At 52.8% G+C, this 27999-nt stretch overlaps 1 protein-coding gene across 2 annotated transcripts; it reads right to left on the minus strand.

Annotated features, from left to right (window-relative positions):
• Nucleotides 1–198: 198 nt before the first annotated feature.
• On the minus strand, nt 199–27997 carry SS18L1 (SS18L1 subunit of BAF chromatin remodeling complex). 2 transcript variants are annotated; one of them, XM_060396943.1, is made up of 12 exons: nt 27839–27997; nt 19999–21791; nt 13310–13386; nt 12714–12798; nt 11998–12142; nt 11343–11540; nt 10417–10578; nt 10129–10233; nt 9245–9337; nt 4980–5099; nt 3928–4055; nt 199–2801 (listed from the first exon to the last, which is right to left on the minus strand). In XM_060396943.1, the coding sequence occupies exons 2-12, from the start codon at nt 20029–20031 to the stop codon at nt 2775–2777; spliced, it is 1173 nt and encodes a 390-aa protein (XP_060252926.1). In that variant the 5' UTR covers nt 20032–21791; nt 27839–27997; the 3' UTR covers nt 199–2774. The 2 variants fall into 2 exon arrangements, with proteins under 2 accessions (XP_060252926.1, XP_027832780.1); XM_027976979.3 differs by lacking the exon at nt 19999–21791.
• Between the last annotated feature and the right edge of the window lie 2 nt (nt 27998–27999).

Consider the following 27999-nt stretch of genomic DNA (forward strand, 5'->3'; position numbering starts at 1 on the left):
CCCGCCTGCGCAGGGTTCCTCAGCGCGCATGTGCGAGAGGGGGAGGGGCTACGGGCGTCCGGGGAGAGCCGAGGAGGGTTTCCAGCAGGTGGGAGGGTGTTTCCTTTGAACCCAGGGACTCCGACACCGCCGGCCGGGCAACCCTCTCCCACCGCGGCTTCCGGCTCCCCATCACCTCACGGAAACTCAGTCTTCAGGTCGGTTCTCGAAGAGCCAGTTTATTAATCACACCAAAGGCATAAAACAAGACGCCAAAGTCCGACTGAAGAGAGAAACGGCGGATGAGGACGGTTGTCCGAGGACGGCCTGTGCTCGTGAACGAGACGGGGCGACCTGCCCGGTCACGGCCAAATGGTCAGACGCCCACCTCTGGCTCCGAGGTTGAGCGGCCGCCGGCGCTCAGCGACCGCCGAGGCGAGGCTCCGGCTGGGCGCGGGAGAGATGCTCGGTCGGCCGTGCCGGGCCGGAGATGCCGAGTCCAGACGCGGCCGGGGCGGGGTCGCCGCCCGGGCGCCCGCACCTCGGCCGGGAGACCAGGCGGCACCGACCGCGCCGCGCGGACAACTCGCTTCGGCCTGAGCTGCCGCGGACAGAAGAGACACGAGAGTGACGAGCCGCTGGCATCACTCCCCACATTACATAAAAATGGACGGCACGTTAAATAAACATTTTGTTATTAATCATTAAATATATTAACACCAACAATCATGTATAAATTAGGAAATAAATGTACAAACTATTTCACAAAGTGCTTTTTAAAATATATACACAACATTCAAGAAATTCTTAATGTAAGACATTTCAGATTGAAGTTTTGGGATAAGATTTTTTCAAGTGTCCTTTTCCTTCAAAAAGTATTAATACAGCACTTAAAAAAACACACACACACACAAAAGGCATATTCCCATATTGGCAAAGAATAAAAATAAACTATTTTCACAGTTCTCAAATGTTTTAACATTTTCAACAGGAAATTTTAATCCCCGATTGAGTTTGCAAATTACTTCTATGAAAATTGTCAGGAAAGAACAGAACAAAATGAAGGGAAATGACTCCCTAAATTGAAATTGCTAATGTCTGTGTCATTTAGCAATTAAGGGCTCTCACTTAAGTAATTTAATATAGAGATGTATTTTTTAAGCCCTTACTAGTATTAAGGGTTTCTAAAACCCGAAAGTCTACAAAATAAACATTTCTATCCCACTGTCCCTGTGATTCTGTCTCCACAGAAGAGGGCAGAACGTCCTAGAACAGGACTTGTACTGGACCCCAGCTGTCCCTTCAATGAGCCCTGGTGCTTCACCTGTAAAACAGCAACAGTAACTGTCGCCATGTTCCCAGTGGGGACGGAATTCATCCTGCTAGAAACACATAAAAAATGTCTTCTAGACTGCAAAGCATCCAATTATGCATAAAGTACTACCTTAAAATTTTAAAACATAAGACTTCACTAAAACATCAACTTCAGTAGACTTGATATCAAGAATTGGATTTTTTAAAAAAATTTTTTGGTTCTTGGAAATATGTCAGCATTTACCCAAAGATGTTTTTAAAGGGACCATAATAAATATGGGTATTATTATCCAAGTAAAGGTTGATAAAATGTCTGTATGACTTACTAGTGAAATGTATAACTTTTCCTTTGACCTGACTTTTCCACATGAGCTATCTTTAACATTTGCGCAGAATTTAAATGGCATTTAATGTCCTAGGAATGTAAAAACGACTCAAATTTCTCTGCGTTAGAGCTTTCCTTCTTTTTAGGAAGAACACAGTGAAATCAGTGGTGTTCTCTTTAAGATGTGAATTTCAGATATTCCTAAATGAAAAGGAATGCTCGCTTGGCGATCTGAATAAGCAGGTCCTGGAAGAAGTATAAAATAACTTGCCAACTCTTTGGAGAATTCGGTGTCACTATTTTAAATTATGAATTTAGAATTGAGCATATTACATATTAAAATTCCAGAAACGACCATCCGATAAACAAGAGTCAAACCCAAAGTAACTCCAGAGGACTACCCTCTCCTTCCTTCAGTTAACACCTCTCTCCCTGGGTGAGGCTGATCACAGTTGCCTTCTTGGATTCCTACTTATTTGGAACAAAGTCATTGATCCCTCTTTACTTTGTAATACAAAAACGTGTAACTTTTTGGATAAACAGAACCAGTGACAGACACAGGTAAGGAACGAGGTCTGGAAATCAAGGTTCAAGGCCTCTCCAAGTGAAGCTTATTTATCCTTTCCATTGGGTAACAAAGACTAATGCAAACCACAGAAAATGCCTGCCCAACTCCCCTGCCTTGAGGCCCAGGAAGAAAGAGGCTGCCATCCAGGGGCAGTGCAGCCAGTGAGAGACAAGTTTACAACCCCCAGTACAAACATGAGAGGAGAGTCAGACCTCAGGTCTGTTCATAAGAACATGCGGACTGTGGCCTCTGGTAGGTTTGTCCCATCACTGGGCAGAGAAGACTCCAATGACAAAGGGACCCCTAAAGCTAGCTAGAAACATGGATGGGGGGACAAAAAGGGACAACCTCTCCGTTGTATGGACATACAATACTATACACAGCACCAAATATGTCACACCATCAAAGCGCCATCTGGCACCAGCGTGCACGCTCAGTGTCCTACCCCACATGAAAAGTGTGCGCTTCACAAGCAGACGCTGCGTGAGACGAGGGGCAGCCTACAGGTCACAGCCCCTCAGAACTGTCACTGGCCTGTCCATCCTGGGCGGACATGCCACCTCAGGATTCCTCACAGACACGGGTCCTTCACTGCTGGTAATTTCCGTACTGGCCCTGCAAGAGAGCAAGACACAGATTATACTCCGACAGGTGAGAGGGTTCACACCTGAGGATGAGACAGATCCCACCTCAGCCCACACCCAGGGTGAGAGGTGGATGGGGCATGGTTGGCCAGCGACCAAATGCCTCAGCCTGTGTCCATGAGGCAGGTGGGTAGCTAATGTTCTGGAAGCCACCATCCAGGCTGAGAGACTGATTTAGGTCAGTGGGTGGAAGAGGTTGGTCCACGTGGTCACACAGCAGCTGACCGCACTGGGCCTGGGCCAGGTACCCGCGTCACATCCCCACCTGACCCTGCTGTGAGCAGGTTTGGGATGGGCTCCCCAGGTACACTCCCCTTGGCACTGCTTCCTACATGCTCACCGGAACGTTCCAAATGCCAAAAAGGATTTGCTTCCCTAATAACTCTGCCCTGGGCTTGTTTACTTCTTGTTGAAAACTCGTTCTCTATGTATAACTGGCTCATTCTTTATCTCTCTTTAGGGAGCAGAGTGAGAAGTATTTAAATAATGAGATACAGGACCTTACCTATTCACGTACCAAGAGAAAAACATCCCTAATCCATACAGTGCCTTAAGGTTTTATTAGCCACGTAAATAGTCGTTGGTGCCTCTGACCTACCACATAGTCACTGACGGATAGTCACCTCTTGCCCGGGACTGTCCTCCAAGGAGACTCCAGAGTGCCCAGGACCCGTCTCCTCCCACCTACCACCCTGCTCCTGCCCGAGACAGGTCCAACTGTGACAGGCAAGATGCAAGCTCTACAATCTGCCTAGGTGCCATAACCTGCACTAGACAGACACTGCCAACTGGGGCAATCACGTGCGGCAGCTGGGGCAATCACGTGTGGCAACAGACACTGCCACTGCCAGGCATGAGGGAAACATCCGAGGTGAGAAAGGACGAGACTCTGGGCGAGTTTAGGACACAAAGAGCCAGCTGTGTCTGACTGAAGTGGCAATTTTTAAAAACCTTACAGGCTCAGAGAATTCATGTTCTGGAGGAACCTGGGGAGCCAGCCTGTCCCATTTTATTATTCCTCATGGCCATAGGGGAAACCTTTGTCACATGTGATGCACAAGGCGGGGTGTGGGTCTGGAAACGGGCAGAAGGCTTGCCTGCTCGTAGCCATAAGGCCGCTGCTGCTGGGCGGACGGGCCCGTCTGAGATGCACGGTAGCTTCCGTACTGCTGGCCTTGTCCCTGCTGGTAGCTGGAGTACTGTGAGGGGGCACCCTGGGCAGGTCCTAGAACACAGCAGGATCGTGAGATCACCCCCCAACACCCTCTCCCACAGGTCCTCCCAAGCCCCTGAGACGTGCATTCCTGCTAATTCAGTCGTGTCTGACTCTTTGCAACCCCATGGAATGTAGCCTGCCAATTGGAGTAGGTTGCCATGTCCTCTTCTAAGGAATCTCCCCGACCCAGGGATCCAACTTGCATCTACTGTGGCTCCTGCATTACAGGTGGATTCTTTACAGCTGAGCTACTGGGGAAGCCCCTGAGACATCAGCACCCATTTTTCTACCACATTAAACCTGAGTAGTGAAAGCACCACAGCTGGCGGCCAAACCTGCTACGCCCCCATGGCTCCAGCTATGCCTCCCCCACATCCAGACGGGGACTGGGGGCCACTGTCAGAGCGCTAGACCTGCTTCTTGGGACCAGTCTACACAGTCACAGTTATTACTGTAAACACGAGTTAAATGTACAGCAAATGGCGAGAACACAGGCAAGACAATGATGGTGCCTCGAAGCCTAAGTGGACAGGGAAGGCGGAATTGACAAAGGCTGAGGGGTTTTTCCAAAACCAGCCTGATGGAGGGTCTACAAAGTGCCTGCCTAGCCCTCTTCAAAGTGCCAAGGTCAGGAAAGACAAGGAAAGTGCGAGCAACTTGCAACCCAAGGAGTTGTGGAACCCCGGACAGTCCAGGACAGGAAAGGACATGTAGGTAGGCCCATGAGGTCTGAAGAAACGGGGTTCAGTCCACGGCCACACACCAGCGCTGGTTTCTTAGCTGTGACCATGGGGCGCTGGGAATAGAAGAGGTTAGCCATGGGGAACCATCAGCTTTCCCCATAGCTTTTCTGGAAACCTACAGCTGTTTCAAAATAAGACGTGCGCAGGCACCCATTGAATGACCATGCTCCTGCAACCCCCACCGCCTTACCGTAGCCTTGCTGTTGTCCGGGGTAGCTCTGCTGGTTGGGGTACTGCTGTTGGGAGTACGTCTGCTGCTGGGCTGTTCCCTGCTGGTACCCTGTCTGCTGCTGGCTGTACTGTGAGTTTCCTGCAGAGGGAAGTAGACATGAACTTGTTTCCAGAGAGCAATGGCAGCTCCATTGTCCTCCAAGGTATGGGCTGCTTTGGGTTCCATAGATTGACTCTATTGCTCCAGCACCTTTTCTTTTCCACAACAATACAAATTATTTTACTATACTTCTCTCTTACTATCTGATAGAAATACAAATATACGGCCAAAATGAAAAGACTATTGCAGTTAAAACAAAGCCTGATACCAGGGCTTTGAGGTCCTGACCCTGGGGACCTGTGGCCTTATTTGGAAAGAGGGTCTTTGCAGATGTAATTGTTAAGGGGAAGCCATACTGGATCAAGCTGGGCCCTAATCCAGTGTTCCTATAAGAAGGAGATCTGGACACACACACAGGGAAAGGCTGTGTGACTCCCAGAGTCCAAAGGGACCCCACACGTTTCAATGCAATTTCGTTTTACAGGCAAATGTGCAAGCCAGTTCAGACCTGTAACGTGTTTTTCCTCTGACTTCATGGATGAAAAGATGTAGAAATTTACCTCTGTGTTCTTCATCTATTTGTGGGTATAGTCCCAGAGATGTTTTAGGTTCATTTTTTCTTTTTTTTTTTCCCAAAGAAAATGCCTTAATTCTCATTTTCAAAACTCTTAACTAGCCAGCCAGCACCCATGCTAAAAGCCTCATTTTTGGAAGAAAGCTCACAGTAAAAGTTGAGAGAGTGGTAAGCATATTAACAAATAGTTATCAAGGGTTAAGAGCGAGTGTTAACAACCATTTAAAAATCCTACACCTACAATGGAAAAGAACCTAAGAAAAGTACATATGTAAATATATGTATATATGTATAACTGAATCACTTTGCTGAACACCTGAAACACAACTCTGTCAATCAACTATATTTAAATAAAATTTTAAAAATCAATAAAAATTAAAAATATTTCTACAAAGTCTTCCTAACGCAGGTCACAAGAGTTTTAGATTGGTGTAGAGATTAAATTCCATTCAGTTTTCATAGTGCCTTTATACAAAGACCAATTTAAGCCTAGTTTCATTGTTTTCTTTCAAATAGGGCTTTGCTCTTCACCACCACAGTGCCTGCCCTTTAACTTACAGTATGTCGGGTCCTACTTTGCATAAGACTCCATGCTCTAGCAGGAGCAGCTGGAGGCTCTAGCAGGAGCAGCTGGAGGCCGGGGGCCCAGGAGTGTTTACTCCTCTGTGGCATCAGAGAGCCAGTGAACAGCCTGCCCAGAAAGGAGAGCTGTTTATTGTTTTGTTTTTGTTCTTTATTCAAAACATATTCTGGAAGTAAGAGACAGAGGCACCGTGACAAGAGGCCAGGTTATGAACAATGGAATCCAAATAACCCATTTTTCTACATTATTTTTCCAGTTGTAAATAACTTTCCTTAGAATAAAGTAAAAAAAACAAAAAACAAAAAACTTTCCTCTTCTAGGAGTTATAAATTGTAAGTATTTAAAAACTGGGATCCTGATAATGTACATTTAAAAATAACAGCTTTATTGAGAGCAAATTCATGTGGAAAGGCTTAAAACCCCACTAGGAAGTCCATTTCCAGCTGCACACAAAGAAAAGGAACACACTCTGTAATATGGGCAAACTCTTCTCCAAGGTGGGCTCTGATGAGCCTGTGGGTCTTTTTAAAAAATTATCTGTTTCTTATTTGGCTGAGCCAGCTCAGCTGTGCTGTGGCATGTGGGATCTTTAGTTGTGGCAGGTGGGATCTAGTCCCTTGACCAGGGATCGAACCCGTGTCTCCTGCACTGGGAGTGCGGAGTTTTAGCCACTGGACCACCAGGGAAATCTTTCCTCGGTCTTTCTGATTGATCACCATCTAAGGAAACACCTTGACCTCTGCTCCCTCCTCACAACCATGGCTGGTCCCAGCAATAATGGCCAATGGGACAGCTGATGGCCAAGGAGGTGTCAGCAACTGGTGGAGATGTGGGTTCACTGTCCTTGTGTCTCCTGAGAAGTGCACCAGAGACTTGGCAGGTTTCTCCAGGGCTGCAGAGTTTCGGGGCCCATCTGCACGTTCTCATGTCTTACAGTCCTGTTCTCCTTCTGTGGCAACAGGTAAAGGGGCTAATTCACAGCAGCAGCTGCTGAGGCCTGGACACAGCAGGTGTGCAGTGAGTAAGAATGCAGCGCAGCTCTCATGCACCCAGAAAAACCTTCCCTTGATCCAGGGCCAAACCCCAGGGGAAGATGGGCTGGTTTGGACAACTCTGAAACAAGAGGCAGGACTCTCTGAACATGCCTGAGGAGTTCTCAAGAGGGTCTTGTGGGAGCAGCAGAGCCAGGGAGCCCAGATTCTGCCCTTCCTGGAACAACCCGGGGCTTTCCCACCACTGGGGCAGAGACGACCACTTCCCTTGTTTTTCTGCTCCTTTTCATTTGTTTCTATCTTTAAGAATATTGTGACAGCCTATGACGTGGCCATGAAAAAAGGAAACACTCATTGGTTAAAGAAGAGGCTGGTGTTAATAAATGTGGTAGGAATGTGGCCACAAAACAAAGGAACAAACCCATGATGGTGACTTGTCTATAAAACCTTGTCGTCAAGCACAGAGGAGCCTCGGGGCCTGAGTGGCACCGAATGCCCACCCACAGTCACCACTGCCGTCGGGAGAAACTGAGAATCGACCTGAGGACTGGGGGTCGGGGGCAGATCTGCACAGCCACAGGGTTAGCACTTTGAATTTCAACAACAGCCAATAATGTTTACTATTTCGAAGTTTGACTTCTAAATGGACAGATGCATTGATGCGATTTGAAATCTAAAAGCAAACCCAGTCCACCCGCCCGGCCTGGCCTTATCACCCCCGAGTCACTTCGATCGCTGTCTCCAGTATTTCTCGTCTGTTTATGGTGGGTGGGTGTGCTCTTAGCACTCATTGTTTTACACAGAAGGCAGCATCCAGATACTCTGGTGCTGCACACCTGGTATGACCCAGGGGACCTCCCACAGCAGTGCCCTGGACATGCCACAGTGGACACTGGCTGTGTCCAGCCTCTGCTCCTGCAAACCTCATGGAGAGAAAATGCCAGTGGGACGTCAAGGTTTCCATGGAGGGCTCTGCCGTGGCCCCGACAGCAACCCTGTCCCACCCATCTGGGTTTGCTGTGCCCCGGACCACTTCTCGGCCCTCTCACTCCAGGGAACCTGCAGGGTGCCTGTCTCCTGTGAACAATACCAGGACCAGCCACCTGTGTCTCTTGAGGTTCCTCATTCCCTTGGGGGACAAAGCTAATTATGGGAAGGTTCTTTATGTCAGCTTCAAGCCACCCCTAATCACCCCCACCCAACACCCCTGCCTTTCTCAGGGCACTGACCACTCCTCTGAAAGAAACACCCCCACCTCCCAACCTAAAAAAGACCAGGCAGGCCACCCACTGAGGCGTGGCCAGTACCGTGTGTGGTCCTGTGCGAGGGTCACTAACCAGGTGGAACAAAACATTTCCAGATGCAGGAGGAAACCATGCTGTCTGCCACACCTGCCCTAAAAGAAGTCACTGGATGTTTTAGCAAAGTCCTCATCAATTATGGAGGGTGAGTGGTTGTAGCCCAAAGCGAGGGTACAAACTGCACTTGAGACTTCGACAAGCCCTCCCTGGTGAGCAGCGTGGGGGCTCTTCCTGAGGAGGAGGCTGAGCCCAGCTTTCCTGGAAAGGGTGGGGAAACGGAGGTAGTGTTTACTGGGGACAGATGGTCAGTTCAGGAAGACGAAGGCTCTGGGGACGACGCTGTGACGGTACAACGCGCACGTGCTTAGTGCCGCTGGATTGTGCACTTAAAATGGCTAAAATGGTAATACTATGTGTTTTTACAATTAAAAACAGGTCACCTCAAAAGTCACATTTTCTAGTCACTCGTTCCACTCGTATCATCTGTCTTTTCTTTCCTGGGCCACTGGCAGCCCTGACATTGTCCCCACTCCTGACCAGCAGACTGGGGGCCCTGGATGCCATCACCCATGAGCTTATTAGTGGCCCCTCTCCTCTCAGGGTTTCCTGGGGGCAGCAGGAAGTCCTTTCCAGGGCCAGCTTGGTGCCATCACCTTGGCGGCTTTATCGGCACCCGCCCCATTTCTGCAGGCCCTGTGCACATTAGGCCTGGAGCTCACAGCCAGCTGCCTTACCGCCCTCGTAGTAGTGCTGCGTGGAGTCCTCAAACGACCGGTCGTAGCTCTGCTCTGTGTAGGATGCCGGCTGGTAGGCGTAGTCGCCATGTCCTGCAAGGAAATGGGGCGCCGAGCAGTCAGCAGAAGTCCTGGCTTCCCAGACCCGGGGAAGACCACATGGACTCAGCCATCAGGTCGGGATGGCGTGCCCCTGGATGTGGGTCCCGTGTCCTAGATTGAGCCCGTGGGGGCTCTTCCTGCTGTCTGGCAGCCAAGGTTCCTTTAAAGTGCAGATGGCTACCTGCTCCTGGGGCCAACAAGCCAAGGTTTACAGAGCATACTTGGTGCCCCATGTCCGACACACACGTGTCCGTTAGCTCTTAAGGTTGCTATGTGGTCACCATCCCGTCGCCGACTCCCATTGGAGTGTGTGACCCCTCTGGTCTTGGCCACCTCCCCACCACCCACTGCCTGACCTGGTCACACATCCCTGCATGGGGTCCTCCCCAAATCCCACCTGTCCTCTGCAGTCACTTTAAGACATCTCCACAAATCCTGATTTTAAAGATGCCGGAACGGTGACACGGAAAAGGAAAATAACCTGCAGAAGGTGTAACTGAGCAGCTGGGAGGTGAATGTTACGAGACATACAGTTGGCTCGGGTTCATCACCTTCCTGAAGGCACTTCACCACGAGCTCATATCCATCCTTCGGATATTTGTGTCCATCCATTCAGAGGACTGTGCCCCCAAGCCCCAGGGAGCCCAGTGCCAGAAGCTTCTCTCAGCAGAGACCAGCCCCCACCCTCAAAGGGGACTCTGGGTGCTTTGCTGGCGGGGGCGCTGGGACTGAACTGGGAACAACTGGGGAGTGCGGACAGATGCCAAGGAAGTGGGCCTCACCATCGGGGTAGTACTGCTGGCTCATGGGCTCCGAAGCAGCCTGGCCGTGGCCGTACTGCTCACCGCCGTAGTACTCCTCCTGGCCCAAGTACTGCTGGGACGAACCTGGGGGGACAGTGCTGATGTCACCTCCCCGAGCCCCAGAACCTCCCAGACGGGCCCACTCAGAGGACACCCCACAGGCCCACCCAGGGGACCCGGGGCCCTGCCGCATGTCCAGCCCCCAGGAGCCGGGCTTCCCACAGCAGCCCTCCCCGCACTGGTTCCCTGTACCAAGGGCGGCCTCACCTTGCTGGGAGGGCCGGTAGGGCGCCATGGGCCGCTGCCCCATCACGCCGCCCCCCTGCCCGCTCTGGCCCATCATGGCCATGGACTGGCCCTGGTAGTGCTGGCTTCCGCCCTGGGCCGCGCTGTAGTGAGACGAGGCTGCCTGCTGGTGCATCATGGACACTGGGAAACACGACAGACCCCAGTAACCCAAGCAGTTCCCAGGTGGTGCCTCCCCCACCCCCAGCCCAGCCTGCACCCTCACCCCAGGCTGCGGCTTCCACAAGGCCCCCACAATGGGGCCACATCACCCTTCCTGCCAAAGTGCCTTTGGGTGACTCATAAAATGTGAAACGCGGCCCCCACCCACTGGTCCCAGAGAAGTCTGTTGCCCTGCCCTCCCCAGACGGTAGCCTCAAAGGGCCCTGGGGGGCCCTGCCTGCCTGTCCTTTCCTTCCACCCTGCTCGGGACCCTCCAGGCAATGCTGTCCAGCACAAGGTATGTGAGCCACATCACGGAATGAAAAGAAACAGGTAAAATCTATTTCAGCAACATTTTATTTGACTCAATATATCCCAGACAGGTTGTTCTCAGTATGTAAGTAACATAACGAGAAGCAAGGAGTAATTTCACACCTGTTTCTGCTCGAAGCTTTGAAACTCACTGGGCACCCCAGTTTGGACCCAGCGCTTCCTGAGTGCTCAAGGCCCCAAGCTGTCAGGCAGGGCTCCTGCCACCCCTCAGCATGCCCTGCATGCCTTCTGCCTGTGGGAGCCCTTCCCTGTCCTCCCAGCACAGGGTGGGGGGGGCATGCCACCACCCTTCAGAGCCTCCCCTGAAGCTGCCGCAGGAGCAGCCAAGCCCCCTACCCACCGGGCCTGTACCCACCAGCCCCGCCCCTCAGGGAGCTGCCAGAGGAAGGGGCATGGGCCGAGCGGGGCGGTACCTGGGTTGGACTGCATGTTGATGTTGGCCCGGGACACGTAGTTGCTGATGGCGCCCTGGCTCTGCAGGGGTACACTCTGCGAGGCAGGGCCCGAGTGGCTGTAGCCGGGCCCCGAGCCGTGGCCACTGCCCGACATACTCATGGAGGTGGTGGGCAGCGTGCTCTGTGCCGTCTGCTGCAGGGACACGTGGTTTGGACCTGTGGGGGGTGAGGGGGTGTGAAACCCACAGAAGACCGGCTCTGAAAGACACCCCCCGCGAGTTTCCTTCAGGTGACTGTGCAGGGGGGAGGCTGACCACGGTCAGCAACCAGAGAAGGACGCAACCAGAGAAGGACGAAACCAGAGAAGGAAATGGCCTGCTTCCCATCACATGAATCAACCGTCCCAGTGGCTGCTACCAACTCTCAACCCAAGGACAGGACACCTGTGCACTCAGGTGACCAGGTGACACACGCCGATCTGCAGGGTCACAGCCAATCTGGGGCTGCAACAAGGGCCCTACCCCCCTACCCCATGTCACCCGCACACGTGTGCCCGCAGCAGGGCCTCCGGCAAAAGGGGGTCTCCACCGCAGCACCAGCCACTGGGGAGCCCAGTCGGTGACCCACTTGCTTCCCAGAACCAACCCAAGCCCGACACGCCGGGGCCACTCACCGTTGCCGATCTGGGCCTGCATGAGGGAGGAGGGTGGCAGGCCGGCCCCGATGGCATCGCTGAGGCTACCCTGCGAGTGCAGGCCCTGGGCTGAGCCGCTCTGGGACAGCCCTCCTGGGCCCAGCGTCATGCTCTGCGTTGGTGGCTGTGGCAACAGGAAGGTCAGCAGGAGGAGGGTTAATGCGGAGAATGGCCTCTAGACCATCTCATCCAGGGACTCAGCCATCCCAAGACCTGCAGCCACATTTGCTGGCTGCCTAGCAAATGTCTCTAAGACAGACCACCGCTCTCATATAGCTGGACAGCTCAGGCCAAGACAGAAATGCTACTCCAAGAGTTCCTTGAGCTTTTCAACACACACTTTGAAGTTCAAAGCTGGACCCCCCCCCCATTCCTGGGACTCAGGGAGTTGCTTCACCAGCCCCAGTCATGTCCACCTCACCTTTTCCACACCCTTCCCCACCCGCCTTGGTCTCTCTGGTAGCCCTGAGCCCTTGCACAGCCTGTCCTGTGCTACAGTATCAGGCTGCCAGGCGCCCTGCTCCTCCTCCACCCCCAGGCCCACCTCTGATCACAGGACTGAAGATGGAGCTTCCAAGTGACCCCCTACCTATCCGGGCACCCTCATCTCCCAGATCTGAACCAGAGAGCAGCCCTGTAGCTTTGGACCAATGGTGTCTATACCTCCCCCTCCCCCAGCCTTGGTGGGCACTCACAGCAGGCAGCAAAGACTGCATGTTCTGGTTGGAGTCTGCGATCGTGGCCAGGTAGACCAGGTTCCGGTGTAGGATCTGCTGGTACCTGCAGACGGAGGCGTCGGTGAGGGGAGGAGCCTGCCCAGCCCTGCAGCCAAGCCCTGGGGTTGGGGGGAACAGGCAGGTGGCACAGCGCTCTGCAACCCAGAAAGGGCCAGGGGTGGGGAGGGAGACCCTGACCTGGTACCACTGAGTCTGTTCAGAGGATGGAGGTGGAGGTGAGTCAGAGGGATGTGGGGGCCAGGGAGACACAGGAGGGTCTGCCAGGGGGCTAGCCTCATTGGTGGACCCTGGCACCGGGCTCACTTGGTACCCCAGCCCTCGAAGAGGCAACAGCATCCATGAGAGCAGCTCGTGAGCCCCCCTGCACCCAGTCCTGGGCCCCACAGTGATCCGCTCTCCCCTACACTCGCATTTCCCTCCAAACCCGCCCACCTCTCCGCGGGGAGCCACCCAGGGGGAGCCGACTCAGCAGCTTGGCTGACCCCGAGGCCCCACTCTCTCAGGCCACCGAGCCTGAGGCAGCTGGGAGGGGTGCAGGCGGTGTGGCCACTCACTGGGTGCACTCGGCCGTCTTGCCCTTGCTCTGATAGTCCAGGATGCACTGGATCAGGTGATGGTTCTCATCCAGCATCTGAAGGAGAAGCAGACGTGAGCGCGGGAACATGGTGTGTTTTCAGATGGTCTTTCAGGGGGCTCAACGGTACCATCCCACAGCTCATGAGGCCCAGTGGTGCCATCAGCAGAGCTGCCCCCTCACGGCCCGAGCCACCAGGGCCCAGCACTTTCCACATCCCTGGGCCAAGCCCGCAGCCCCACAGGGCCAGGGTCCATCACACCCGGCCCCACCCAGACAGGTCCCAGGTTGTCAGTCTGCAGAGGAAAACCCACAGCCTGCAGGACCTGTTTTCCAGGGTCCTTGAGGGTGGACTGGAGTCTGGAGAATGTGAGACCCACAAGTAATGGCCGTGTGGGGGGGACGCCTGGGGGAGGCATTCTCCAGAATGCCCCCACTTGGGGACAGCACCTGGGACAGCCTTGGAGACCAGGAGGCGACAGAGGCTGCAGAAAAGGTCACTGCGTGGGAGTGTGGGAGGGGCTCCCAGAGACGGACCAGGAGGCCCTGAGTGGACACTTCCCATCAGGACGTGGGGCAGAGATGGGGAACCCAAGCACTGAGGGCCTTGCCCTCCCTGCTCATCCCTTGAGCCTTTGGGCTTGGTTTCTCTTGCTTGGCTTTTTTAGTTACAACCTCCTCCTCTTTGCTGGGCTGTTTTCCCCACCGTAGAGATGATGCGCCAAATTCTGCCATTCCCACGCCGGCGGAGGGGCCGACCCGAGATGGGGAGCCACAAGGGGGCGCTGTGGGCCGGGGTTGCCTGCGGAGCCCAGCGCAGGCAGGCTATTAGACCGACGGGGACTGGGCATCCCTGCCATTTGCCCAGGAAGTCTTTCCCAGATTAATTAAGAAAGGAAAACAACCACAGAAGGCCATGTCCTCTCCCTCTCAGAGCTGCCCCTAAAAGGCACCCCAGGCTCTACCTCCTAGGCTCCTGATGCCAGGCAAGAATCCTCTCCCAAAGTCACATGCTTCGCATGAACCATAAATCCATTTCAGCATCCTTCCTGTCTGCTCAGAAAAGGGGGGACGCTAAGTGCTCAATGTTGCTATAACGAGCAATGACGGGAAAACCATAGGTTGAGACGTTAACCAGCTGTTACAAACATTTTTGTAGTTCTCATAACTATAAGAAAATGTTACACTGTTAGAATTTTTTAAAAACAAGGTACTATCTCACTTCATGGAAAGCAGAAGAGGAAAAAAGTAGCAGCAGTGACAGATTTTATTTTCTTGGGCTCTAAAATCACTGTGCACGGTGACTGTAGCCATGAAATGAAAAGACATTTGCTCCTTGGAAGGAAAACTATGACAAACCTAGACAGTGTATTAAAAAGCAAAGACATCACTTTGCCGACAAAGGTCTGTATAGGCAAAGCTATGGTTTTTCCAGTAGTCATGTATGGATGTGAGAATTGGACCATGAAGAAGGCTGAGCACCAAAGAAGGCTCATGAAGAAGGCTGATGCTTTCTAACTGTGGTGCTAGAAAAGACTCACGAGAGTCCCTGTGATAGCAGGGAGATCAAACCAGTCAGTCCGAAAGGAAATCAACCCTGAATATTCATTGGAAAGACTGATGCTGAAGCTGAAGCTCCTATGCTTTGGTTACTCGATGAGAAGAGCTGACTCATTGGAAAAGACCCAGATACTGGGAAAGATTGAAGTCAAAAGAAGAGGGAGGCAGAGGATGAGATGGTTAGATAGCATCACCCACTAAATGGACATGAGTTTGAGCAAACTCCGGGATAGTGAAGGACAGGAAAGCCTGGTGCATTGCAGTCCATGGGGTTGCAAAGAAATGGGCTTCTTAACGGAGGCCACTGCATCTGTTGTTGCATCTCACAGGCTTAGCAGCTCCATCTTCCTGGATCAGGGATCAAACCCATGTCTCCTGCATTGGCAGGTGGATTCTTAGCCAGTGGCCCACCTGGGAAATCGCTGAAGGAGACTTTCTGAGAATAATCAGACTCTGGGAGAGACTTCCCCAAGGTAGATGACCCAGTTCTGACTGAGACGTTCTGAGGTATGACCTGATCCTGAGGTGGATGACACTCCCGAGGGGAGATGGCCCAATCCTAAGGGAGACTTCCTGAAGAGGAACGTCCCAAATCAGACAGAGATTCCCTAAGGAGAGACAGCCTGATTCATGAAAAGGATTTCTGAAGAGGGATTACCCAAATTCCAGGGAGACTTTCTGAAGAGAATGACCTGCTCTGAGGGAGATATTGGGGGAGGAATGACCTGATCCTCAGGGAGACTCTGAGCAAGGATGACCTAACCCTGAGGGAGACTATCTGAGGATGAGTGTCGGGATCCTGAGGGATACGGTCTCAGGAGGGATGACTGGATCCTCAGGGAGACTTTCAGAGCAGGAATGATCTGATCCAGGAGACCTTCTGATGAGGATAATCAGACCCAGGGAGAGACTTCCTGAGGTGGGATGACTCAGTTCTGACAGAAATCTTCTGAGGAGGAAAGACCTGATCTTTGAAACACTTCCTGTGGAGTGACGACCTGATCCTGGGTAAGCCTTTGGAGGAGAGATGATCTGATCCTTAGGGAGACTTGCAAGAGGAATGATCCGATCCTGTGGGAGACTTTGTGAGGAGGGATGACTGGATCCAGAGGGAGACCTTCTGAGGTGAATTATTTGGCCCTGAGGGAGACTTTTGGATGAGAAATGAGCCAATGGGGAGTCTTTCAAAGGAGGGGTGACTCAATCCTGAGGGAAGCACTCTCAGGAGGGATCAGCCCACCTGAAGGGAGACTTCCTGAGGATTGGAGACATCCTGAGGCATATTATCTGAGGGAGCTTATGAGTCCTAAGAGACTCTGTCAGAGGAAGAATGACCTGATCCTGAGGTATACGTTGTGAGACGGATTACCTGATCCTTAGGGAGACTTTCTGAAGAGAGACGACCAATTGCCTGGGAGACTTATAGAGGTGATGACCTAATCCTGACAGTGCCTGCCAGAGGAGGGACCACCTGGTCCTGAGGTGTGTCTTCTCAGGAGAGATAACTGGATGCTGAAGAGGAGCTTCTGAGAAGAAATGAGGCAATCCCAAAATATGCTGGGGAGCAACAACCCGATCCCGAGGGAGACTTAATACACTTTCTTAGCATAAACAGGAAAAGGCGTCTTCCACCCTAATTGAGTGCAGTGTGTCTGTGTTACTTGTATCCGACTCTTTGTGACCCCCATGGACCGTAGCCCGCCAGGCTCCTCTGTCCACAGGATTCTCCAGGCAAGAATACTAATGTGAGTTGACATTCCCTCCTCCAGAGGATCTTCCCAACCCAGGAATCGAATCCGGGTCTCCTGCACTGCAGGTGGATTCTTTACCATCTGAGCCGCCACAGAAGCCCTATTGAGTGCAACTGACCCATAATCTTCAAAATGTCAAAGTTTTAAAGGCGAAGATAGAAGAAGAATTCCTTACTGGGAAACTGAATACACATGACTTGGGATTTTCTTTTCCTATGAAGCACATTTTTGGCATAAATGGGGAATGAGAATTAGGTCTACAGACCAGATAACAGTCCTGTGTCCACGTCAGCTCCCACATGCCCATCTCTGTTCTGTGGTTATGTCTTTGTCTTTAGATAGTGGTGCTTGGACATTTGGACATTTGCAAAAGTCAGTTTGCAAATCTCAAACGATTCTGGCAAAAATAATATTTATACACAGGGCAGGGGGGCAGAGAGAGGAGGAGAGAGCAAATGAGGCAACATGTTAACTTGGGGAAATCAGCAGGAAGAGAATATGGGAATTCTTTTAAAGGTTCATGTCCCACAAACCTTTTTTCAGGAATCTGTAAAATGATGTGTTCCCATAAAACAAGGGAGCACATGGCAAAAGGGGAAGATCTCAGACCAACACAGAGGCCTAAAGAATGGGGACCACGGTGGAGGGAGACCCAAAGAGGCCCAAGAAGAGTAGCCCTGAGACCATGGACTTGACAGATTACCTGAGCTGAGCTTTCCATGACTGGGAGAAAGTCTAGGATAAAGTAGTGAGAGACGATTTAAAAGAAAGTGAGATTGCCAACTCCAGGGGAAAAAAAAAGACTGGACAGGAAAAATGATCACACACAAGATTGTGCATGGAACATTTACACTATCACAACCAGAGGTGGATCAACCACCAGGGGCCATCCTGGGGCAATAGGAGCACTTGTGTGTGGTGGAAGAGGGAGCATGAGAACGAGCCATGACCCCCTTTGCTTCATCTTCATGTGAGAGCAAATGTTGGGGACTGAATATCTACTGTCCCCCTAAAACTCCTCTGTTGAAGCCCTAACTCCCAATGTGATGGTGTCTGGAGGCAGTACCTTTGGGAGGTGTTCAGGTTAGTATAAAGTCATGGGGGCAGAGCCCCCATAATGCGATCACTGCCCTGGTGAGAAGACAACACCAGAGCTTCCTCTGGGATGAAGACGGCAAGAAGGTGGCCGTCCACAAATCAGGGGGCAGGTCCTCGCTGGGCATCAAATCTGCCACCACCTTCGTCTCAGACTTTCAGCCTCCAGGCTATGAGTGGACTGAGTCAACAGACAATCCTTAAAGCTAAAATCATTCAAGAAGCAGCCACTTGGTTTAGCAATGGTGAAGGCAAGTGGTGCTGCTGGGAGGTGGAAACCAGCATGGGGGTGGAAGAATGACCCTGAATTTCTAATACAAGCCCCACAGCACGATTTGATTCTTTATGTGCAGATGTGGTTTTGAGGAGTGTAAAATCTAACCTTAAAACAAGAAGTAAATGACCAGAGGGAAACCCTGGCTCACTCCGGATTGGAGACTACAAACAGATTTTATTTCCTATGTAAGTGAAAGTCACCTCAGTCATGTCCGACTCTTTGTGACCCCATGGACTATATAGCTCATGGAATTCTCCAGGCCAGAAAACTGGAGTGGGTAGCCTTTCCCTTCTCCAGGGGATCTTTCCAACCCAGGGATCTAACCCAGGTCTCCCAAATTGCAGGTGGATTCTTTACCAGCTGAGCTACCAGGGAAGCCCAAGAATACTGGAGTGGGTAGCCTATCCCTTCTCCAGCGGATCTTCCCAACCCAGGAATCGAACCAGGGTCTCCTGCATTGCAGGTGGATTCTTTACCAACTGAGCTGTCAGGGAAGCCCTGATATTTTCTGATGGACTGGAAATCCATTGGGGTCTCCCTGCGCAGGTTCATATCTTGCCAACTACGTGGTGGTTATCTGTGAATCAGTTCCTTCTTATTCCCTATATGTGTTTATTAAAATTTCTAAGAGAGGCATCTGTTACTGTTACCATTTAAAAGATGATTCTATTATCTTTAAGCTTTTTTTCTTGATCTTTAAAATTTTTATTTAACTTTTTCTTTTTAAAATTTTTTCATTTTATATTAGAATATAAATGATTTACAACTTTGAGTAAAAGGTAATTTTAAAGAGTCTGGGACTGCCGGGGCTGGGTGGGTCCAGGGGTTCACTTGTTCTTTTTCCTACCAGTGTGCCCATGCTAAGTCGCTTCAGTTCTGTCTGACTCTTTGCAACCCTATGGACTGTTGCCTCCCCCCAGGCTTCTCAGTCCATGGACTTCTCCAGGCAAGAATACTGGAATGGGTTGCCATCTCCGGCTTCAGGGGATCTTCCTGACCCAGGGATCAAACGCTTGTCTCAGGCATCTCCTGCACTGGCAGGGGCGTTCTTTACCACTAGTGCCACCTGGGAAGCCCCTTTCTCTACCAAGTGTGCGTCTAAAAAGTGTGTATCCTTAATACAAAGTTGAAAAATAACGACAACACTTACACTGACAGGGAGATTAACAATCTATTTCACATATTTATTGCTGTCTTCTGAGCTTTCGCACAGGAGATCCTGTGTCTTCCTGCACCAGAGGGCATGCCCCTTGCTCTCTGCCCTCTTGGGAAGCCTGGTTTTTCATAGGTTCAGGGGGATGGGGCAGGTGATGTCACAGGAGAAAAGAGCTGGAGTCTCATGAAGTATAAGAGCTGAAACCCAAGTGCCAGGTGTGGCCCAGGGCCTCTGGAGGCGAGAATCCTAGGGTAGACAGTAGAGAAGGTGGCAACACCATTTGGAGAAGCTGGTGCTCAGCATTGAGGGCCACGACTGCCAAGTGATGGTGAGATCCCATCTCTGAAGGCCTATCCTAGACCCAGGCAAGCATGACAAGGAGGTGGCCAGACCCCACCCTTGCTTGCGATGGAGTGGGCAGTAGGTGGCTGGAGTCAGGGCGAGTTGGCCACGGGCACATATCTGCTTGGTGCCACAGGCGGCTGTGTGTCAACTGTGATCTTGACAGCAGGGATCCAGGAGCACTCAGCAATGATGTCTGAGCCATGGCTGGAAAGCCGACCAGGCACACACAGGTGGAGTTGGAGGTAGGGCAGCCTGAGTGGCAGGGACGGCCCAGGCAAAGGTGCGGTAGAGCAGGGCACATCCGAAAGCAGAGACAGAAGTTTTAGGAAAGTGCAGAAGAGGATGTGGTGGAGATGGAGAACCATGGAGCGGCTGGGGGAGGGGGAGGCCTATGCCCAGCAGAGGGTGACCTGCTGAACCGCAGCCTGGATGGGCTGCAAAGGCCAATGCGACCAAGTTCATGGGACACAGGGCACAGCTGTTACCTGTTGCGTGTCACAAATGTCCCCATGCCCCATGGTGAAAACAGCGGCTTCTTAGTTCTCATGATTTGGGGCCGTCGGGGAGGTCTGCCGCAGGTCTCTCCTGGCCTCCGCTCTGGCATCGGTGGGGCTTCCTTGGCATGTGGTCACCCTGGTGGTCTCAGGCCCCAGTGGGCAGCCGGAGAGCACAGGTCTCATCAAGCCTCTGTTGTGCTGGCCGCTGTTTCAGTGGTCAGAGTACCGTGAAGCAAAGCCTGGGGCCACCGTGGGGGTGGGAACACAGGCTCAGAGCTGGGGTGGCCCCACTCAGCTGCTGTTTCTGTGACAATCCACCACAGGCTTTACCAGGGACTGGACCTGGCTTCCAGGGAGGTGGTGACCAACCTGGCACTCTGCTGCCCATGGGGCTGCCTGGAGGTGAGGACACAGGTGATGAGGCAGGGCCGGCTCAGGGGCCGCTGACGCCACACGTGGGGTCCTGACTGGGTGGGTGAGGGATTGAGGATACCAGAAATTTGTGAAGGGGAGGGACTAGGGGCCCTAGAGCCCACAAGAGGGTGGGGTACAGGGACTGGAGCCATCAGGGAACCCTGGAATAGGGGCACAGAGGGGCCTGGAGGCCCTGAAACTTGCTGCCGAGGGGGGATCAGGTCACCCCACAATGGGCAGAAAAACCCTTCACAATGTCCTTGTGCCTGTTCTTGTAATTAACAAAGGCTGTGCCCTCAAAATGGGAAGAAATTCACGGATGTGCTCAAGTACCGGTGGGCCCAGGGGGAGGGTGGGCCTCCAAACCCCCACGCTTGGCTGCCACTCCAGCCAACCTCGGCTGTTCTGGAAGCATTTCCCTGTCCCCATTGTGACACATGGGGAACATTTCCGTCCCGCTGGTCTCCCACCGTCCCTGTCTCAGCCACAAAGGTCCCCCCTCGTTGTTTCCTAAGCACCAGAGAATTCCACAAAACAAACACATGGTACTCAGGGGCTTCTGTGGCTACAAAAGAGACCACAGTGCATGCCTGCACACGTGGGGTCAACTCCATGTGAAAACTCCTGGGAGCCACCTGAGCTGTGGGAGGGATGACTAGAGGGCTGGGTAAGCGTCCCCGGGTGGCTGACCCCCCTCCCACCATGGTTCTCAGGGCAGACATTCTGCTAACCCATCAGGGCTCCTTCCTGCCAGCACACAGGCAGCTGCCACCCGCCAACCCAGAGGATAACTAGGAGCCCCCAGGCCACAGACCCTGCCGATGAACGCTGACAGGACCCCTTCCAACAAACATGTGCCTGATGGGTGAATCTGTGAATGGGATGTGTGGGTTTCAAAAACCCCAAACCTTACTCCTATGGTGTCCTTGGGAGGGCTGGCCCCGCCCTATGGTCCTCCCTCCGTGTCTGACACGTGTGTTCAGACTCTAAGGACATGGTAAGGCATGTTAACATGGTTGTGGTTGTTCAGTGGCTCAGTTGTGTCAAATTCTTTGCAACCCCATGGAGTGTAGCATGCCAGGCTTTCTTGTCCTTCACCATCTCCTGGAGTTTGCTCAAACTCATGTCCATTGAGTCGATGATGACATCCAACCATCTCATCCTCTGTCATCCCCTTCTCCTGCCTTCTATCTTTCTCAGCATTAGGGTCTTTTCCAGTGAGTCGGCTCTTCACATCAGGTGGCTAAAGTACTGGAGCTTCACCTTCAGCATCAGTCCTTCCAATGAATATTCAGGGTTGATATCCTTTAGGATTGACTGAGTTGATTTCCTTGATGTCGAAGGGACTCCAAACAGTCTTCTCCAGCCTACAATTCAAAAGCATCAATTCTTTGGTGCTCAGCCTTCCTTACGGTGCAACTCTCACATCTGTACATGACTACTGGAAAAAACATAGCTTTCACTATACTGACCTTTATTAGCAAAGCGGTATCTCTGCTTTTTAATATACTGTCCAGGTTTGTCATAGCTTTTCTTCCAAGGAGGAAGCATCTTTCTATTTCATGGCTGCAGTGACTTCACTGTCCTCAGTAATTTTGGAGCCCAAGTAAGTAAAATCTGATCTATTTGCCATGAAGTAATGGGATGAATGCCATGATCTCAGTTTTTTGAGTGCTGAGTTTTAAGCCAGCTTTTTCACTCTCCTCTTTCACCTCATCAAGAGGCTCTTTAGTTCCTCTTCACTTTCTGTTATAAGGTTGGTATCATCTGCATTTCTGAGGTTATTGATATTTCTCCCAGAAGTCTTGATTCCAGCTTGTGCTTCATCCAGCTCAGCATTTCTCATGATGTACTCTGCATATAAGTTAAATAAGCAGGGTGACAATATACAGCCCTAATGTATTCCTTTCCCAATTTGGAACCAGTCCGTTGTTCCATGTCTTGTTCTAACTGTTGCTTCTTGTCCTTCTTACAGATTTCTCAGGAGGCAGGTAAGGTGATCTGGTATTCCCATCTCTTTAAGAATTTTCTACAGTTTGTTGTGATCCATGTTAACATGCACGCAGCTGCAAACATATGCCCATCCTCCTCAAGGATGTGGGGCCCCCATATTATTCAGTCACTGTCACTCTGCCCCTGTGGGCCTGGCTCCCTTCCTTCTTCACAGGACCCTGGACTCCTGCAGTTTGGGATCACCTACCCTTCAGGATCTACTCATCGCTTTTGCTCAATGTCAAGAATACCATCAAAAGGCTGAGACCATCACTTACTTACAAGGTGGCTCGCCTTCTTGTACCAGGTGATCACGTGTTACCACAAGTGCAGTTGAAAGGATCCAACCATGTCATCTTCCTTAAAACAAGGGACCCGAGGCCTGGGGGTGGAAGTGGGGGTAGGGGGCGCTGGGCTGTGAGCTGCCATAGCTCCACCCTCACTGCAGACCCCACGGCCCACTGCCCATCCACCAGCCCTGCAGTCCCAGCACAGTCACCCATCTGCTCAGAAGCCGTGCTGGCCAAGGGGTTGGGGCCACATTTCAGGAGCCTCAGCTGCACAAACATAGAGCATCTTTGCCCTGGGGCCTTCTGACTCCTGCCATGTTCACGCAGCAGGGCACACAGTCATGGTGCCTGCCACAGATGAGGCGGTCCAGACTGGCCCGACGTTGCCCAGGCCCTGCCACTTGTGGACACAAGAACTAGATCCCCTCACTGCGGGGTGGGAAGGTGGCTTCTACTCAGAGCCTGGGGACTGCATGGATGCTGTCATCCAACTGCCAGCACAGGGCCCGCCGGCCCGGGGAGCAGGCTGGGGCAGAGGGCCGGGGCCCCGGGCAGGGCACAGTGGGGACACCAGTGAGTGAATGTCAGAGGGCCCCTAGCTGCCTCCCCCTCCCTCCCCCTCCGGGCTCTGCAAGAGAGACACAGCCCTGAGGAGGCGGGCTTGCAGAGGGGCGGGGGGTGTGGCCTGTACTTTATCCAGAGGCTTCCATCCTCCACCAGGGGGCTCCCAGGATAACACCTGGGTTGGGGCAGTGCCTGGGCAGAAGGGCAGAGGCTGGGTGGGGGCTGTTCCCTCCCTGAGAACACCCACAGGGGCTGCACTCAGAGCCTCCACAGCGCAGGTTCAAGTGCGCTCAGGGGCAGCACTCTGCCTCCCCACCCAGGGCTGGTCCCAGAGACCACAGTGAGGGGACACCACCACTTCCACCCCAGGAGACCCTTCCCAGGCCTCTGCTCACTGAGGAGAAAGTGCTTTCGTAATTACTGCCTGAGATGATCAACAGCAAAGTTCACAGGAGGCTCTGAGTCCCCAAGACCCTCTCAGTTGCGAATTAAAATGGCCAATCTACCTCCCCCATGAATTAGCCTACATTTTTAAGGCAAGTTTCAGGTCTGAGAGAGTACAGGGCACCCTCCCCCGACAATGGGTCACCCCTTACCCCTGTGCCCCTACCCTGCCCCTGGGCACAGAGGTCCTTGGGGCCGGGCAGCCACCCTGCTGGTCTCTCTTCAGTGCCTTACCCGCATCAGCAAACACACAACTGCCCACCCCTCCATAAGCTCCACGGAGCCTGTCTCCCCAACACAAGGGGCTCGGGTGCAAAGGGACAAGATGCTATCCCTGCTCTTCAGCTGAGGAAACAAGCTAAGGAAACCAATATAAACAGTGATGATAAAATTCCCATTTATTAAGCAACTACTATGTGCCAAGCAACAAGGAGGCACCCACACGTAGGCCAAGGCAAAGCAGTCAAGGTCCCCTCCAACATGCCCCAGCCCAGCCACACAGGCTGCAGAGACAGCAGCACCCCAACCCCCACCAGTGACATCCAGAGTATGGTCTTGGGTCCCCAGCCGGAAAGAGCAGTTCAGGGCGGGTCCTGGCCTATAGGTCAGCTGGCCAGGTACAGAGTCACTGGCTTTTCCTGGGGACACTGCCCACCTCCAACCCAGACCCTCTGGTCAAATCATGTCCCCCATGGTTCTCATCTGCCCTCACACTACGCTTGGTCACTGCAAGCAAGACCACTGAGTGCATGACTGAGGCACCCCTAATCAGGCTGGCCCTTCTAGCCCCACCAGTTTTGGTGCTTGATGTGAAGAGCCATCTCATTGGAAAAGACCTTGATGCTGGGAAAGACTGAAGGCAGGCAGAGAAGGCAGCAACAGAGGATGAGATGGTTGGATGGCATCATCGACTCAATAGACATGAGCTTGAGCAAACTCTGGGAGATGGTGAAGGACAGGGAAGTCTGGCGTGCTGCCGTCCACGGGGTCACAAAGAGTCGGACATGACTGAGCCACTGAACAACACCTGCTCTACTCCCTGCAGACCACGCCGGCGGGACCACTGGTGACTCTCAACCATTGAGACCCTTCCTATCCCCACTCTTTGGTCCTCCTTATCTGATATGCCTCTGCCGCAAGTGTCCTCCTTTAGGAGCTGAACTGTGTCTCTCAAAATAACCTGGTCAAGTCCTATCTCCCAGTATCTGGGACCATGGCCTTATTTGGAAACTGGGGCCTTGGGAAAGTAATCAACTTATATTTGAGGTCACATGGATTAATGTGTTAGTTGCTCAGTCACATCTGACTTTTTGTGACCCCATGGACTGTAGTCCATCAGGCTCCTCTGTCCATGGGATTCTCCAGGCAAAAATACTGGAGTGGGTTGCCATTCCCTTCTACAGGGGATCTTCCTGACCCAGGATTGACCTCAGATCTCCTGCATTGCTGGCGGATTCTTTACCATCTGAGCCAACAGGGAAGGATTAGGGTAGACCTTAAATCCCACACCTGGTGTCCTCATGAGAAGAGGGAGATTGGACATAGACACATAGGAAGGGGGCCAGGTGAAGATCGAGGCAGAGGTCAGGATTATGCATCTGCAGGCCAAGGAGCTCCAAGGCCCACCAGCAATCACCAGAAACTCAAGAGAAAAGCCTGGAATAGATCCTGGCCTGGAACCCCAGAAAGGAAGCAACACTGCCAACACCATGGCTTTGGGTTTCCAGCCCTTGGAACTGTAAGAAAATTAATTGCAGCTGTTTTAAATGACCCTGTTTGTGGTAATCTGTTATGACAGCCGTAGGAAGTGACTACTACTGCCTATCCCAAACACTTGACTGATGGAATCAGGGTCACAGATGTTCCAGCACATGCTAGGCACTGACACTGTGCCAGCCTGGGGACACAACAAGAACGGGTCAGCAACACAAAACTTGGGAGCCCAAGTGACATGTCAAAATGCTGCCCTTACCACATGACTGCCAAGGGTGCATAAGGAAGGGGCATTTCAGTGAGGCCTTGAAGGTTGAGTAGGAGTTTGCCTGGCAAGCTCCTATCCAAACATACTCTAAGGACAAGAGCGTACTCCCTGCTGTCTCACTACCAAGTAAGCTTCCAAGGAACCCCTGGCTTTTTCTCAACGCTCTGAGCATGAGCACATACTGTGGACACAGCTCATGAGTGCAGAACATGTATCTCTGATGCCCTCTCAGAATACCAGTAAGAGAGCTCTGCGTATATACACTGACAAAACACTAAGGTGACTACACAGACCCCTAGCCCTAAAAGGTCAAACCAGATGACAGCCTAAGCCGAAGACTCATCCCCAACGGTCAGCATGCAGACCTACCCTGCGATGCAGTCTTTCTGATCTGATGTTTGGGAGCAGTGCTCACACACTTCTGCCTAGAGACTTGCAAAGTGCAAAGAACTGGATAAACGCTGACGCCAAGGCAGCTTCAGGAACAGTGACTGCACTCGTCACACTTAACTCCAAAACCCAGGGTCCTCAGAGCCCCTTGGGCTGCCAACATCTGCATCTGGGTCACATGCTTGACTCTCTGCCCAACCAAGAGTCTGACACAGAGTGTCACTGTCAGGGAAGACCCTGGAGCTGCTGTCCAGGTGTGACTCCTAGCTCTATCGTGTACCAGCAGGCACGCAGCCTCCCTATACCTGTCTCCTGATCTGTAAAATGGGGACGATAGTAACTCGAGACATTAAACGAGTTGAGACCTGCAAAGCCCTTAGAATAAGGCCAGTGAGCACCCCATAAGGGTTAACCAAACAAATAAGAATGCTCTACTTTTAAACCTGTATTTCTCCTGCTTCTTAAGTCCTCTCTTCCCCATTTAGCATTTATGAGGCTCCTCGTTTGTCAAAACCAGTCACGGCAAAAGTCGTCTCAAACAGTCAAGAGGCTGAGAAGTCCACCAGGTTCCCGCAGGTCATCAAGGAAGAAGGGCCGCGGCCATTGAAGTGAATCCCTTCAGGGGAAAAACAGGCTCACAGAAAGCAAGGCATACTGCAGAGGACCGCAGGTTAGAAAAGAAAGTAACATAGCTGTCAAAAACACCAAAAAAATTCAAGCGGCAATGACTAACACTCTCTTTCTTCTGAGCTTATCTTCTAAGGAAAAACAGTAGGAAAACTGAAATCTTTATTTTCATAACTTAAGGCTTTGTTAAAGGTGCCCCCAAACCAACGGGGAGGTTATCTCTAGAAAACCACAAGGCCGAACTTAAAGAACGTGGGCAAGGCTGTAAAGCGAATGTGTAAAGTTTCTGTTAGGTGAGAGGCTAGCTAGCTGTCACACTGAAAGACAATTTGACACGCGAATAAGGGCAGCAAGATCTGGCCGGCAGGTCGGCCCCGGGGTGTAGCGCGCTCCTAGAAGGGCTGCGGGGCTGCTGAACTGCGTCCCACCCTCTGGATGCGCCCCTTTGTGCCTCCGAGTGCCAGCACTTAAGGGGGCGGTAGGGGCCGGCTGCTGGGACCTATTCCTGTCGCCCCGTGCGCCCCTCAACCAGTCAAGGTGCGCGTAGGGGCCAGGGCCGCCCACCACGCAGCGCCACCGCTTTCGCCAGCGAAGCGGATCCCCTGTGCGCGCGGGGTGGCCGGCGGACACCACTCGGTGGGCGCCTGGTCCCACCGCCCTGCACCCCTGCCCATGGACTGTGGCCCCAAAGATGGTGAGTCACCACTGTGCCCGTGCGGCCCGCAGTCGATTCCGGGTTGGATCCGAGGATACCATCCCGCGAGCAGCATCTTTCGGACACCACCCCTTGGGCAGTCTGTTCCGCCACCCTGCGCCCCTGCCCGGGGCCCCTGGTCCCGAAAGCGGCGGGTCCCCACCGTGCCCGGCGTGGCCCAGGGTCATTCCCGGCTTGGATCCGCCGACACCACCCCGCGGGCGGCCCCGCGCCCTGCTGACGGCCCACGCTCGCCCCCGCCCAAGCTGGCGCACGTCGGCGGCTAAGCGCGCGCGGGGCCCCGGCGGGGTCGCTGCGGTCGCCTGCGCCCCGGCTTTGTTCGCTCCCCGCGTCCGCCGGCTACCCTCGACCCGGCCGGGCGCCCGCCCGCACCCAGCGGCTCCCGGGCCCAGCCCGGGGCCCCCAGCCCACCTTCTGGATGGTTTGCTGCGTGACCTCGCCTTTGCCTCTCGGCCGGGCGGATGCGAAAGCCACCGACATGGTAGCGGGCGCGGGATCAGCCCTAGATCATCGGGGTTTATTCTCCGGCTGCTATCGGCAGCCGGAGGCGCTCATTCTCCGCAGTCGCTGGG

This window comes from Ovis aries, chromosome 13 (assembly GCF_016772045.2).
Source record: "Ovis aries strain OAR_USU_Benz2616 breed Rambouillet chromosome 13, ARS-UI_Ramb_v3.0, whole genome shotgun sequence".
In the NCBI taxonomy this organism is placed as follows: domain Eukaryota; kingdom Metazoa; phylum Chordata; class Mammalia; order Artiodactyla; family Bovidae; genus Ovis; species Ovis aries.